Source organism: Lampetra planeri, chromosome 74 (assembly GCF_965212315.1).
Source record: "Lampetra planeri chromosome 74, kcLamPlan1.2.h2, whole genome shotgun sequence".
In the NCBI taxonomy this organism is placed as follows: domain Eukaryota; kingdom Metazoa; phylum Chordata; class Hyperoartia; order Petromyzontiformes; family Petromyzontidae; genus Lampetra; species Lampetra planeri.
This window is the reverse complement of record NC_136179.1, coordinates 1,705,943-1,720,102: the sequence shown is the minus strand read 5'-3', so window position 1 is coordinate 1,720,102 and position 14,160 is coordinate 1,705,943. Positions and strand designations below refer to the sequence as shown.

The 14,160-nt window shown below is 45.7% G+C and overlaps 2 protein-coding genes across 4 annotated transcripts; both read left to right on the top strand.

The window, feature by feature from the left end:
- Positions 1-819: 819 nt before the first annotated feature.
- Positions 820-6,842, top strand: LOC144737872 (uncharacterized). Of its 3 annotated transcripts, none has more exons than XM_078620757.1 (4): positions 862-911; positions 2,819-3,105; positions 3,587-3,659; positions 4,560-6,842. In XM_078620757.1, exons 2-4 carry the CDS (start codon positions 2,877-2,879, stop codon positions 5,839-5,841), a joined length of 1,584 nt encoding a protein of 527 aa, XP_078476883.1. In that variant the 5' UTR covers positions 862-911; positions 2,819-2,876; the 3' UTR covers positions 5,842-6,842. The 3 variants fall into 3 exon arrangements, with proteins under 3 accessions (XP_078476885.1, XP_078476883.1, XP_078476884.1); XM_078620758.1 differs by having other exon boundaries at positions 868-911; positions 2,831-3,105; XM_078620759.1 differs by lacking the exon at positions 2,819-3,105 and having other exon boundaries at positions 820-911.
- A 2,888-nt stretch (positions 6,843-9,730) lies between these two features.
- Positions 9,731-12,344, top strand: LOC144737875 (uncharacterized). The gene has a single exon (XM_078620763.1). It carries the CDS (start codon positions 11,094-11,096, stop codon positions 11,811-11,813), a length of 720 nt encoding a protein of 239 aa, XP_078476889.1. The 5' UTR covers positions 9,731-11,093; the 3' UTR covers positions 11,814-12,344.
- Positions 12,345-14,160: the final 1,816 nt, after the last annotated feature.

Sequence of the window (14,160 nt, the reverse complement as noted above, 5' to 3'; positions counted from 1 at the left end):
CCCAGCCCCTTCCTGCACGACGGACGGACGGACACAATAATCCCCTGTGGGCTGGTGTAACCAGGAGGTTCCAACCAGTATAACTTGTGCTACCTGCGGCAATGTCAAGGTTGCTGTCCTGGCTTCCATTGCTGCCACCAACATCCAGTAGCTCATCTTCGCTCCCAAGATCCATCAAGTCGTGAGTCTGCAGCTGGGCCGACGCCGCTCTTGTGATTGCACCTGTTGACAACGGACCACCTGGTTGCAATCTCTGCCTGACTTGAGCCACATCTGCAGACATGGAGTGGTTCCGGCGATAGGGAGGCAACAGACTCTAGGGGCAAGTTCTGTTAGCGAGCACCTAATAAGGGTGGGACGGCACACGAGGGGGTGGGTGGCCAGCACCACGCCCGGCCGCCTTTGTCTCCCCAGTGGCGATGTTGACACACCGCACCTGGTACTCGTTTGAGGCTGAGTCGACGTAGGGGAGGCTCAGGACCGGTTCAGAAAGTCGTCACTGGCGGTGTTGGCCACGAGCGGGAATGGAACTCGGCTGGTCGGTGCGGAGCGCAGCGCTCACCACGACACTGCCGCTCCCCTTCTGTCAACAATCTTGAACTCTGACCCCGCTCTCTGACGTCGCCGCTCAGCGTGACCTCATCGGCGTCAAACGCCAGGGAGAGGTGTGCCTCTAGTGACGTCATGTCACCCACCCCCGACCACCGCACTCTTGAGCGTGACGTCATTTCCGCTCGGCCGGTAACTGGCGACTCATTAACATAATGTATTCGTGAAAGCGGTCGCGAGTTGAGAGCCGCTCATTGTGGGAGGCGTCATCGTACCCCGCAAGTGACGTCATGTCTCCTGCTGCCGCGTGACGTCGCGAGAGACCAGGAAGTTGCTGCTCGGCCTGTGAACTGAAATCCGAGGTGAGAAATTTTCATCGCGGTTGTGGTGGTTGTGGTGGTGGTTGGTTGTTGTGGTGGTTGTTGTGGTGGTGGTTGTTGTGGTGGTTGTTGTGGTGGTGGTTGCGGCGGTGGTGGTGGTTGTTGTGGTGGTGGTTGTTGTGGTGGTGGTTGTTGTGGTTGTTGTGGTGGTGGTTGCGGCGGTAGTGGTGGTTGCGTCGGTGGTGGTTGTTGTGGTGGTGGTTGTTGTGGTGGTGGTTGCGGCGGTGGTTGCGGTGGTGGTTGCGGTGATTGTGGTGGTTGTGGCGTTGGTTGTGGTGGTGGTTGCGGCGGTGGTTGCGGTGTGGTGGTGGTTGTGGTGGTGGTTGTGTGGTGGTTGTTGCGGTGGTGGTGGTGGATGTGGTTGTGGATGTGGTGGTGGTTGTTGTGGTGGTTGTTGTTGTTTACCGAGGTAGAGCCTCGCTCTCTCTCTCGTAGGGATGTCAATTGAGTAGCAGCGAGCATGGAAGCGATGTCCAGGTTGGAACTTTACAACGCGGGGCCTTGTCTCCTGCCCTCGGCTGATCGCGTTTGCTTCAATTCTCTCGCTTATACTAATAGGGGGTTTCCCCTTTTTTCTGGCAACAAAACTGATACCTTTTGCAAGGAATCATGTTTACATTAACCACAATACTTGCAGTCAAATGCAAACAAAAAACAATACTCTGATCATTTATGCATTGTCTTTGAAACTGAAACTGGTCGAACACCATATGAGACGAGGCTCCAAAGAAAGCTGTCTCTGGTGTGGACCAATCAATTTCAAAGACAATGCATAAATGATCAGAGTATTGTTTTTTGTTTGCATTTGACTGCAAGTATTGTGGTTAATGTAAGCATGATTCCTTGCAAAAGGTATCAGTTTTGTTGCCAGAAAAAAAGGGGAAAACCCCTATTAGTATATTTTGGTACTTGCAAAGGAGGTCCCATGATGTAGCTTCTCTCGCTTAGTTTAGCAATCTGTGGAAGAACGTAATCAGCCAGACTATGCGTTAATTGTGTGTTGACCGACTCTCTGTGTTGCATTGCATTACATTTCAAATGTTACGAAGTTTGTTTGATTAAGTGCAGTCACCAAACCTCCAAATCTCTCATTGACACAAGGCCCTAATTATAATGTTGTAATAATTATTCAATGTTATTATAATTAGAATATATAATAATTATAATATGTTGTAATAATTATTAAATATTATTATAATTAGAATATATAATAATTATAATATGTTGTAATAATGATAATATGTTATAATAATTATAATATATATTGAGGGGACATATCCCCCCCAATAATCAAATTTGCTCAAAATCCCCTCCCCCCCCCCCCCCAATATATTGCTATAAAAATATTTTTTTACTAATAATTACGATGCTATGTTAATAAAAACAATTTGCTAAACTTCGGCCACAAAATTTGGACTTGTCTTCATATAACAATGCATAGATTTCTGTTTATATGATTGCGTTGTACTTTATGAATCCCTAATCTCTGCCATTACACACTATGAAACAAGAAAAGGTAAAAAAGAAAAAACATAGCAATGTAATACAATACACTATTAGACATTATTGTATCAAATAAAAAAAAGTCCATCCCATGTGTTAGTGAACTCTTAAAAATATTTAGGGAGGAAATGGCAGGAAATGAGTTTTCAAATTTAGATATTTTTCTGGGGGGGGAGGTGACCCCAGACCCCTAGAAGATTTGGTCCTCCCCAATGTTGACTCCATGGCTACGGCCTTGCATTGACATGCTAATTTCTCTACACCCCCCCTCTCTCTCTACCCCCTCTCTCTCTACCCCCTCTCTCTCTACCCCCTCTCTCTACCCCCCCCCCTCTCTCTACCCCCCCTCTCTCTACCCCCCCCCTCTCTGCCCCCCTCTCTCTAAGGCCTCGACACAGGCGGTGTTTCTCTGTGTGCCTATGTGTGTCATCTCTCTGTGTGTCTATGTGTGTGTCTCTTTCTGTGTGTCTCTGTGTCATTTCTCTGTGTGTCTATGTGTGTGTGTCTCTATGTGTGTGTCTCTCTGTGTCTCTGTGTCATCTCTCTCTGTGTGCCTATGTGTGTGTGTCTCCCTCTCTATGTCTCTGTGTCATCTCTCTGTCAATGTGTCTCCGTGTCTGTGTTTTGTCTCTCTCTCAAATTGAGCAATCTTTGGAAGAACGTTATCAACCAGGTGGGGTGTTGACTGTTATGTTAGCCGACTCTCTGTGTTGTATTGCATTACATTTCTAAGTTTACTAGGTTTGTTTTCTTTTTCATTTGTACCTGATGATGATTACTTGTGTTGCAATCGAAACGTCGTATGCGATTTGCACACAGCGTTGGTGTACGGTGCTTTTTGTGAAATATTTTGCTGTTTTTTCCTAGATTTTATGTTTGCACAGTCATATATTCACTTTAAGATGTTTTCTCGTTCATGTTTTTGTTTTTTGTTTGTTGCGGTTGCATCCGATTCAAGAGCCAAATGGCTCACAGGGCTATACCAAATAAATGAAACTGAAACTATTATTTAATTTATCTATTTATTCTACGTGACTTTACCGAAAGAACCAAAGAGTATCTTGCTTAAGTTTTAATTTCTCTTCACCTGGCTCGCTACTTTGTAACTTTGTTTTATTTTTAATATTCACAGTTCTTTTTCCATTTTTTACCAGGGCACGCCTGCTTGAGCTGCTGTACCGCTCTTGTTTTCAGAAGCGATCTGCCCACAACAACAATAACAACAAGGTGGGGCTTGTCAACAGCGTGGTGGTGTTCACTCTGGACACGTGGCGGTGTTCACTCTAGAGGCGTGGCGGTGTTCACTCTGGACGTGTGGCGGTGTTCACTCCGGACGCGTGGCGGTGTTCACTCTGGACGCGTGGCGGTGTTCACTCTGGACACGTGGCGGTGTTCACGCGTCGAATAAAAAACATAGGACAAGTCCTTACTTACTAACAACTCTTTACTAACAACTCCTTCCTTACTAACAACTCCTATTATTTTCATTGCTGGAGGGGTTTCCCCCCCTATCTGGAAATCCTGGCTCCGCCTCTGAGTGTGTGACGGTGTCAAGTTTGTATTTGCAGTAAAGTCAATTAACTTGATTGAGCGTGGAGTTTATATCAAAACAGTAGTTTATTTTAGTTTTCCTCTGGAACTCTTTGTAAGAATGGAGTCAAGAAGTTAACACAGCACACACGTGCAGCTGAAGTCAGATCTGCTCATCTCAGCATTCAAGGACATCGTGAGCCTGGCTGCCTTCACACCTCTAAGTTCCAATTGAACATTAATTTATGCATTTCTGCATAACACAAATATTATTTTCAACACCCTTTGCTATGTCAGCTGAATTTAGCTTTTATAAATATTCCTTTTGAAGCCAGACAGCCAATATTGTGTGCTCGGAATTTTGGGTTAACATTCATTTTGAAGATACGAGGGCTTCCAGGCATGTTTATGACCATTTGCCCTCTCATTGTGTGCCATAACAGCCCGTGTGATTAATTTGGGACACTTTTTCACTATATCATGAATATATGAATAAGTATAGACGTGTAAGCCACGTGTGACTGTGTATATATGTATTCCTCTATGCCTCGATACTGATGTGTACATGGTGTGGATATTCTTTTTTTCTGTCTGCAGCTGTCGCTTCCTCTGCAGAATTGATCTGATGGAGCAAAGACACTCGGCACGGCTCGGTGCAAAAAGGCAACAATGCGACCGGTGTGCATACAGCACGGATTGTACTGCATATTTTACACGGCACCAGAGAACTCACACAGGAGAGAAACCCTTCAAGTGCAGTGTGTGTGGGAAGGCATTTTCACAGTCATCTACTCTTGTAGCACACCAGAGAACACACACGGGAGAGAAACCCGTCAAGTGCAGTGTGTGTGGGAAGGCGTTTACACATTTATCTACTCTTGTAACACACCAGAGAACACACACGGGAGAGAAACCCTTCAAGTGCAGTGTGTGTGGGAAGGCATTTTCACAGTCATCTACTCTTGTAGCACACCAGAGAACACACACGGGAGAGAAACCCGTCAAGTGCAGTGTGTGTGGGAAGGCGTTTACACATTTATCTACTCTTGTGACACACCAGAGAACACACACGGGAGAGAAACCCTTCAAGTGCAGTGTGTGTGGGAAGGCGTTTGCACAGTCAACACATCTTCAAATACACCAGAGGACACACACGGGAGAGAAACCCTTCAAGTGCAGTGTGTGTGGAAAGACGTTTTCAGTTTCATCAAGTCTTGTACAACACCAGAGAACACATACGGGAGAGAAACCCTTCAAGTGCAGTGTGTGTGGGAAGACGTTTTCAGTTTCATCTAATCTTGTACAACACCAGAGAACACATACGGGAGAGAAACCCTTCAAGTGCAGTGTGTGTGGGAAGGCGTTTGCACATCCATCTGCTTTTGTAGTACACCAGAGAACACACACGGTAGAGAAACCCTTTAGGTGCACTCTGTGCGGGATGGCGTTTGCACTTAAACAAATTCTTCAAAAACACCAGAGAACACACAAGCATCAGAAGATCCACCAGGAGTGGAGTGTGAAATCGGCTTGTGAAAATCAAAGTGCCGCAATGAGCCCGTCCCTCATCAAACAAGAACCGGAAGAAAAGCCCAGCTTGGACACTTTTAACGGTATCGAGGTGAAATATGAGGAGGTGAAGGTGAAATGTGAAGAAGTGATGGTGAAGAGTGAAGAAGTGAAGGTAAAATGTGAAGATGAAGAGTCAACTCCAAAATCGGACCGTCACATCGATGGAGGCAACGTGAAGCAGGAGGAGAATTCTGACTGTGAGGCAGAGCGAGGCAACTCCCAGCAGTTTGTGGAGGTGGAGGTGTGGGTGGACTTCCTCCGAGACAATACAAAGTCAAATGGAGACCCGGTAGATGTGTCAGCTTGAGACGATTGTTCTCCAATAGATGCACCTTTGTCACAGGCCTTTAATGACAAGAATGTGAAGTTGAACACTCAGTTCCTAGGTTCAACCTGCAGGGTAAGAGCGGCCAGTCTTTGTGGACCTGTGTGTTGGGTAGATTTCTAACCAGGAGCGAGAGCCAATAAGCTCCCAAGCATTCACTGTTATAAATTGCATTTATATGGTGCTTACTTAATCGCCTCGGCAACTCGGAGTTTTGTATCGTATCTCGTTTCAAACACTCGAAGAGCACCCCCAAGTAGCAGCTGCCCCTGTGTGGCACAAGGTGGTGGCCCTGCACCGGTCTGCATGTAGACAAGAGCCTGTCAGTAGAGGGCGATGGTTGATGTGGCATCTTGGTTGTGGAGTTTGTAGGTAATGTTTGGAATTTGCTCAATTTTGACCCAGACACCAGCATTCGTTTTGAATGGCGTAATAGTAGTAGTTAAAATGATTGTCAATAATTTAGAATGAATACTTGTCTGATGGTGTGTGTACATGTAACATTTTGTCTATAAGGGTCAAACATTGAATAAGTGATGTTAGGACAAAGTTTGTGTTTTGCAAGTAACCTGTACAGATCACTCGGGTGAGACTCATTGTTCTTGTGATACAGGTCAAAGGGTACTTTTGTGTATTCAAGAAGCGTCTGCCTCTGGAGCAACTCATTGTCTTTTAAATAGTGAGCACGCTCGGATCATTAATCAGTTACAAGGCATCCCAATTAAAAGTTACACGAAAAGGAGGAACATTCTCTATAACACGAATTATAATTTTGTATTATGTGTTGACATACATTTTGTCGAATTAGGACGAGAAATTGTCCTTGCTGATTGTAAAGTGACGAAAAATATTGCACACGAGCGACACATCCACGCAAGCTCCCGATGCTCCGTTTTGAAGTTTGAAAATGAAACAACTTTGAATTGTATTATGTTTTGAATTAGATAAATGTACTTTTTCATTAAAAGCTTATTCATTGAAAACGATATTTCGTGTGAATTTTCTCTCGTCGTGAAGTAGATGGCCTTGCTGGGGGTTCGGTTCGATGCGGACTTTCACCTGTTTGGGATCGCGGGATCGAGATGAGGCGACACAGAGCTGGCCGTGCGATAAGACCGCCGTCTGCAGATCGATTCCAACGCGATCGAACGTCTGTCCCTGCCCCTCCGTCGTTCATGCAGGGGGCACGTAGGTTTGCAGCGCCCCCTGCATGAAAGCGACGGAATGTGCAGCGTTCGTCACGAAGTTGTGCGTAAGCGCCATAATAAGGCGCTGTAAGCTGACCTGCCACCACGTGCACTGGTCAACAGGGAGCAGGCGAGAGAGAGCGAGGTGCGTAGGGGTCGACCAAAGGTTAAACCCCCGGCCCCCCACCGTGACCGGAGACTAATACCCCTGACCCCCCACTCGTCCCTAAGGCCCATTAAGATCTTTCAGAAGGTTCTGGGACGGGGGGGGGGTCAGGAGGGGAGGGGTGATCCCGACCTGGGGATAAAAGGCCGGCCCTCTGGACGGACCGGGCAGTGTTCACCAACTCAAGCCTGAGGACATCCGAAGACCTGAAGACTGGAACAGCACCCGGGGACCCTCAACCGAGGCTCTTGTTAGAGCCGGGTTGTAGCGGACCCGAGGTGAGCTCAGACACTCTGGGACCCTCCCCCAGCTCTAGCCAGAGCCGGGTTGTAGCGGACGAGAAATGAGCTCCAGTACCCTGGCTGGGACGGGTCGTCCAGTCTTCCCTTAACGCCGGGCTAAGGGACCCGTGGGTGGCAGAGCCCGGAGTGTGCAGGCTGCGATAGAAGGGAGGCTGTCGCTCCCGTAGGCTATCGGGTGGAAGGGGTCGTACCCCTTCGTGTTTCAGTCGTGTGTAGAGCCGAGTTCGAAAGAGTTATAATTAACGTGTTGCCTCAACCAGACGTCCCCGTGTGGTTAGTTAAGGACACAACACTTATATAAAAGAGTATAGCCAGTGGGTTTTCAAAGTACCTTCGTTTTACAGAAATCAATTTCGCGTGAGCCCACCGCATTGAAACAATGCTCAGCTGAGCGAGGCGAGCCCCGGGAGGGGGGGGGGGGCTCACCTCATATTTGTCACGTGCCGTAGCTCACGTGACATCTGCCGCGACAATGTCTGGATGTTTTCGCCTGAGGACGATCGCTCGTGTTGCGATCGAAGCGTCGTGATTTATTTATTATTATTTTATTTGTTTTACCTACGTGACTTTACTGAAAGAACCAAAGAGGATGAAATACGTGTTGTCTGCTGATCTTGTTCATATCCGTGTACATCGATATCCCACATTGCTTACACGTTCACACCACACACAATGAAATAAATAGAAACTAGAACGACTTCTGGGGATGGGCAATTATCAAGGAAACTCTTTCAATGGAGCGAGTTCAGTTAGTTCGATTCAACATCTCTCTGCCCGTCTGTGTCTTTGTTCGCCTCTGTGTGTTTCTCTCTGCATGTGTCTTATGTCGTCTCTGTATCTCTGTCTCTGTGTTCCTCTTGTCTGTGTCTGTCCACCTGTCTTGTCTGTGTGTGTCTGTCTATCAGCGTCTGTCCAACCGGAGTCAACGACTGTCAGTAGCAGCAGGCTCCCGTTCAACTCCCACGGCTACACGCCACTCAAACTTGCTCCCAACACACAAAGACAAACATCCCCCGTGTAGACTGGACAGAATGTCAGGGCAAGTGCTGTTAGCGAGCACCTAACACAAACACAAAGATCCCCCGTATAGCCTGCACAGAATGTTGGGGCAAGTGCTGTTAGTGAGCATCTAAGACAAAGACCCCCCATATAGCCTGGACAGACTGTAGGGGCAAGTGCTGTTAGCGAGCACCTAACACAAACAGAAAGATCCCCCATATAGCCTTAACAGTTTCATTTCATTTTCATGTATTTGGTATAGCCCTGTGAGCCATTCGGCTCTTGAATCGGGTGCAACCGCAACAAATAAAAAACATGAACTAGAAAACATCTCAAAGTGACTATGCGCAAACAGAAAAATCCATGGAAAAACTGCAAAGTATTCCAGAAAAAAGCACCGTACACCAACGCTGTGCAAAAATCCCAATGGGATGCCAGTCAAACAACAACAACAACCACAAGACAACTTAGATTAAAGCCATCATTCTAACTCCGTACTACAACAAACATGGCTAAACCAAAAATATTTTTGAAATCACCAAAATAAAGCCATAAGCAATGTAACAGTGATCATAGGAACTGTGACCGAAATTTCACAATAAACGACAAAAAACATGTTCCACCAAATTTCTATTTAAAGCTTTCGTGACTGCAGGGATTCATCTTCATGGTTCTTTCGGTAAAGTCACGTAGAATGTAAATAATAAAAGAATAAAAATAATAAAATAATTCTCACGACGTTTCGGCCACAACGCAAGCAGCCGACCTCAGGCGAAGAACAGGTCTGTCAGAAAGACAGCGTCTGAATGAACACCACCAGGCTTGGCAGCGTATTTTTAAGCTGGGTTGGAGAGGGAAGAGCGCCTTGACAAAGGAATTTGCATATCAAGAGGGATTTAGCATATTCATGGTAAATGCAGGTATGTGATTAGCACTACTTATGCCCGTGCATTATGCAGGATTAGCAACATCAAACGAAGGGGATATGGGAAATGCAGGTATGTGATTAGTACTACTTATGCCCGTGCATTATGCAGGATTATCAGCATCAAAGGGAGGGGATATGGGAAATGCAGGTATGTGATTAGTACTACTTATGCCCGTGCTTTATGCAGGACCAGCAGCATCAAAGGGAGGGGATGGGGGTAGCATGATGCTGCTGGTCCTGCATAATGCACGGACATAATATGACTTTGAAACCCCCCGCCCACCTCCTACGCATTTACCATATATATGCCAAAATCCTCTTGATATGCAAATTATTTTGTCAAGGCGCTCTTCTTCCAACCTCCCACCCTCCAACCCAGTTTTGTTCTTCACCTGAGGACGGCTGCTTGCGTTGTGGCTGAATTTTAATTATGTTTTATGTTTATTATTTTATTACTTCCCTTCTACGTGACTTTACCGAAAGAACCAAGAAGATAAATCCCTGCAGTCACGAAAGCTTTGAATCGAAATTTAATACGATTCTTGCCCTGTACCCCCCACAGTTCACATATCCGACCCCTGGTTCGATTTAACAGATAATTTACATACATATGTATAGAGTGCGATTTAATACTTCTAATGAGATTAAAATATCGTACCTCCGTTTATGGTGGTATAAATTATTAAACCAGTTGATAGTTTATAGACGTTTAATGTTCAGTGTTATTGTTTATAGTGTTATCAGTTTACGTGTTTTTAAGTACAGGTGATCCCCGGTATACTTCGGTATTCTGGACCTGAACGTTGCAAAACAATTCCTAACGAAGACATTTCCCCACCAGAGCGCAAGCAGCTAATGAAAAGAACACCGGCGGGAGCACGTGCTTCCATGGTTGGTTAGGGAGAGGGCATTGTTGTATTGCCCACAGGTGCCATCGGATATGTCCGCCCATGGCCGGTTCCGGTCGAGGTCATCGAGGTGGGTGATGTAAAGACAGTGCGTCAACTAAGCGACAAGTGATGACAACAGGATTGAGAGATTTCGAGAAGGGAAGGCGGGACCAAGTGTGGACGGAGGTTCATGCTGAGAATAAGAGAGGGGGAAAAACGAGGTTCGGGGCTGTGTTGGCCGGGATTCGGGTCGAGGCTGGTTGCCGTCTCGTCGTCATCGTTGCTATATTTTGACGCCTGGGTCCTAAGCCGCGTTAAAGGCTAAATAAAAGAACCCTCTGTAGTCTGAGTCTGGAGTCATTACAATTTTAAGGATTCATAATTGCACTGGCTTATATTGGGTTTGTTCGATTATTTATATATTCATACTGAATATTGCTATTTGATGCCATTGAGATGGAACATTCATCCAGCAGTGGACAGCTTAATCCTAATACCACCAAAGTGTTATTCAAATAATTGTAATCCCATCCTGATCCTGCACCTTCATGTTTCACATTTCCCACATCCTTGCGGCCGATAGCGTACTTTTGACTCAATTACACCGCTACTGTTACTACGCTCACATGGAGCAGAGGCGCTCCCCACAGCCCCACGCATACGGAGGAAAGAAGCCATTCAATTGCTCTGTGTGTGGGAAGTCCTTTTCATGGCCATCACATCTTCAGAGACACCAGAGAACACACGGGCGAGAAGACGTTCATGTGCTCTGTGTGTGGGAAGACATTTGCACACTCGTCACATCTTCAGAGTCACCAGAGAACACACACGGGCGAGAAGCTATTCCTGTGTTCTGTGTGTGGGAAGACATTTGCACGGTCATCAACTCTTCAAGATCATAAGAAAACACACACGCGTGAGAAGCCATTCCTGTGCCCTGTGTGTGGGAAGACATTTTCTAAGTCATCACATCTTCAGAGTCAACAGAGAACACACACGGGCGAGAAGCTATTCCTGTGTTCTGTGTGTGGGAAGACATTTGCACACTTGTCAACTCTTCAAAACCATCAGAGAACACACACGGGTGAGAAGCCATTCCTGTGCTCTGTGTGTGGGAAGACATTTGCAAAGTCATCACATCTTCAGAGACACCAGAAAATACACACGGGCCAGAAGCCATTCCTGTGCCCTGTGTGTGGGAAGACATTTGCACAGTCATCACATCTTCAGAGACACCAAAGAACACACACGGGCGAGAAGCCATTCCTGTGCACTGTGTGTGGAAAGTCATTTGCACGGTCATCAAAACGGAAGAGGCATCAGAAGGTCCACGATGATAGGAAGCTGAAATCAAAAGGTGAAATTCAAGGTGCTGCAATGATTCCTGAAGATAATTCCGCCTTCGATCCCATGAAGTTGGATCCCGAAAGATGGCTGGATGTCATGGAGTGGCTCGAGGATCAAACCGAGAGCTCGCGGTGAATGAAATATAATGTTGCATGAGGTTATACCTATTAAGCTGTCTTGAGTACTTTTGTGTGTAATTCTGACCCTTTATTTTACAGTTCGTTTGAGAGTTTCTTGACGTGCAGGTGGTGATTTTTGATGTTGTCGGATTACTTTGTGAAGTGGTGTGATGAGCAGTGGTTGTGAGATGGTTCAATTCCGGACAATATTGTAGTGTTTAAGTCTTCCTGTTGAGCTAAAGTTGGAATGCATCTGTAGTTAGATCTTTACTCAACATTTTAAACGGGGTTTTTTTCAAGTATAAAGCTTTTTTTGGATGGTAATAATCTACTTTAGGATGTACATTGATGACGCGTTCGTTGGATATATGGCCTTGACTTCAACATAGACGAGCAGTGAACAAACGTGGTGAACTAATTAGAGCATCATGGGTAATGATACTTTAACACTTTGGTATTCCTGGAACGGATATGGTTTGCATTGTACTGTAACTGTTTGAACATAGAACATAATACATATTCGGTTGGAGTTTTAACGTATAAATTATTGCAGATTAATAAAAACGTATTTTTAACAAATGTTTGTCCGTTTATTTATTTTACAATGTTCATTTTGATTTATTTCTTCCTATGTGACTTTGCCGAAAGCACCAAAGAGTATAGATATTCTAATTCTGTCCCTCCGTTTACGGTGTTATAAATTATATAAAAAAAAACTAGTTTATAGTCGTTTCATATTTAATGTTATCTTTAAGGTGTTACAGTTTACGTGTGTTAGAGAACACGGGTGCCCGCTCCGTCTGTCGCCGTGGAGACTTGTGCGGTGTGAGGGCTCACACCCACCGTAAACACCGGTTCCGCGGTCCCTTTAAACGAACGTTATCACCCGCTCGCGGCGGTCGCGCGTGTGCGAGCAAAGTCATTCGCCCTCCGACCCCTGACCCCCGTTCAGAGCGTGTGATCGCTGCGCGGGGCTGTGTGAGGGGAGGCGTCGCATTGGATTGGCGGAGAGGCAACGATGTGTTTACAGGCGTACGGAAGCCGGCGACGAGCCATGCCCCTCTCGCGAACTCGCGGAGGTGCGAACCAGGGAGGTGAACCGTCGGGCGACAGTCCTTACCCCGCGAGCGATGAGCCCAGCGGCGGCAGCATCTGTTCGCAGACCAGCGAGGGGTCGGGGAAGGGCGGGACCCCTGCAGTCGGCGCCCAGCAGGGAGAGACCTCGGGGGCCAGCGGCAAAGACAGGACCACGGTGTGAAGCTAAGAATTCGAACAAGATTCGAATATCACACTTCAATGTACGGTGTTCTAATCTGTAACACTAGTTTATGATGTTATTTTATAGCGTTATAATGTATCGCTCATAGCTTATATTGCTAGAGTTCACAATATTATAGTTTACTATAACACTAGTTTGTAGTGTTATTTTTGAACGGTAAGGCGCTGTGACTGGAGTTAGGCGATGTGACTGGGTGATCACACGGATTCCGAAACACAGCGGAGACGATACATTCCACCGATCTCCGTCCCCACATGGACAACCACATTCTCAGTTTTAAAAAATGAATAGAAATGTTTATATTTCTATTCATGTATTGTATGTATGTATTGTATGTATGTTATAATGTGTGATTGTTATACTCTTTAAATGTGTGTATATACTGTAAATAGCTATTAAATTCCATTACCACACATTCATCTAACAGTGGAGAGTGTGATTCTAATACGACTATAGTGGGATTCGAATAATTGTAATTCGATTAGAACAACCTACATTGAAGTGTGATATTCGAATCGCATTCAAATTATTCGAATCACTCCGTGGTCCTCTTCGAATCACACTCCGGTCGTAAGTATGTAACATGCATGCATGTAACATGTCTGTATGTAGTAAGTATATGTGCATTTTATATTCTTTGTTTCTTTCGGTTAAGTCACGTCTAAAGATAAAATAATAAATTAAAATAATAGCGACGTTTCGATTGCAACACAAGCAATCATCATCAGGCATAAAAGAAATAGCAACAAAAAACTAACTAGAAAACTATAGACAGACATACAAGCAGACAGATATCACAACGACACACAGAGAGAGGACACACATCGGCACAAAGAGAGGGGCCGCCCCTGTGACGGTCCCTTAAACATAGAGAGGGGGGGCGGGGACGGAGAGAGGGAGGGGGCAGAGAAAACCAGCACATCAATGAGTGTACGGCAACGCACCGCTGCTGCAAGCAAGATGACGACGCGGCACGGGCACGCAAGCCTGAAAACTAGGAGAAAGGCACACGAAAATTAAATAACCTAGCAAAATATCGAAATGTGATGTAATACAACACAGAGAGTCGGTTAACACACAATTA

Bases quoted from the DNA above. Each gene is read 5' to 3' on its own strand.
- LOC144737872 (XM_078620757.1), top strand. From the start codon at position 2,877: ATGTGTGTGTCTCTTTCTGTGTGTCTCTGTGTCATTTCTCTGTGTGTC. The intron at 3,106-3,586 runs GTGGGGTGTTGA...ATTTTTTACCAG, and splicing joins GGAAGAACGTTATCAACCAG to GGCACGCCTGCTTGAGCTGC. The intron at 3,660-4,559 runs GTGGGGCTTGTC...TTCTGTCTGCAG, and splicing joins ACAACAACAATAACAACAAG to CTGTCGCTTCCTCTGCAGAA.
- LOC144737875 (XM_078620763.1), top strand. From the start codon at position 11,094: ATGTGCTCTGTGTGTGGGAAGACATTTGCACACTCGTCACATCTTCAG.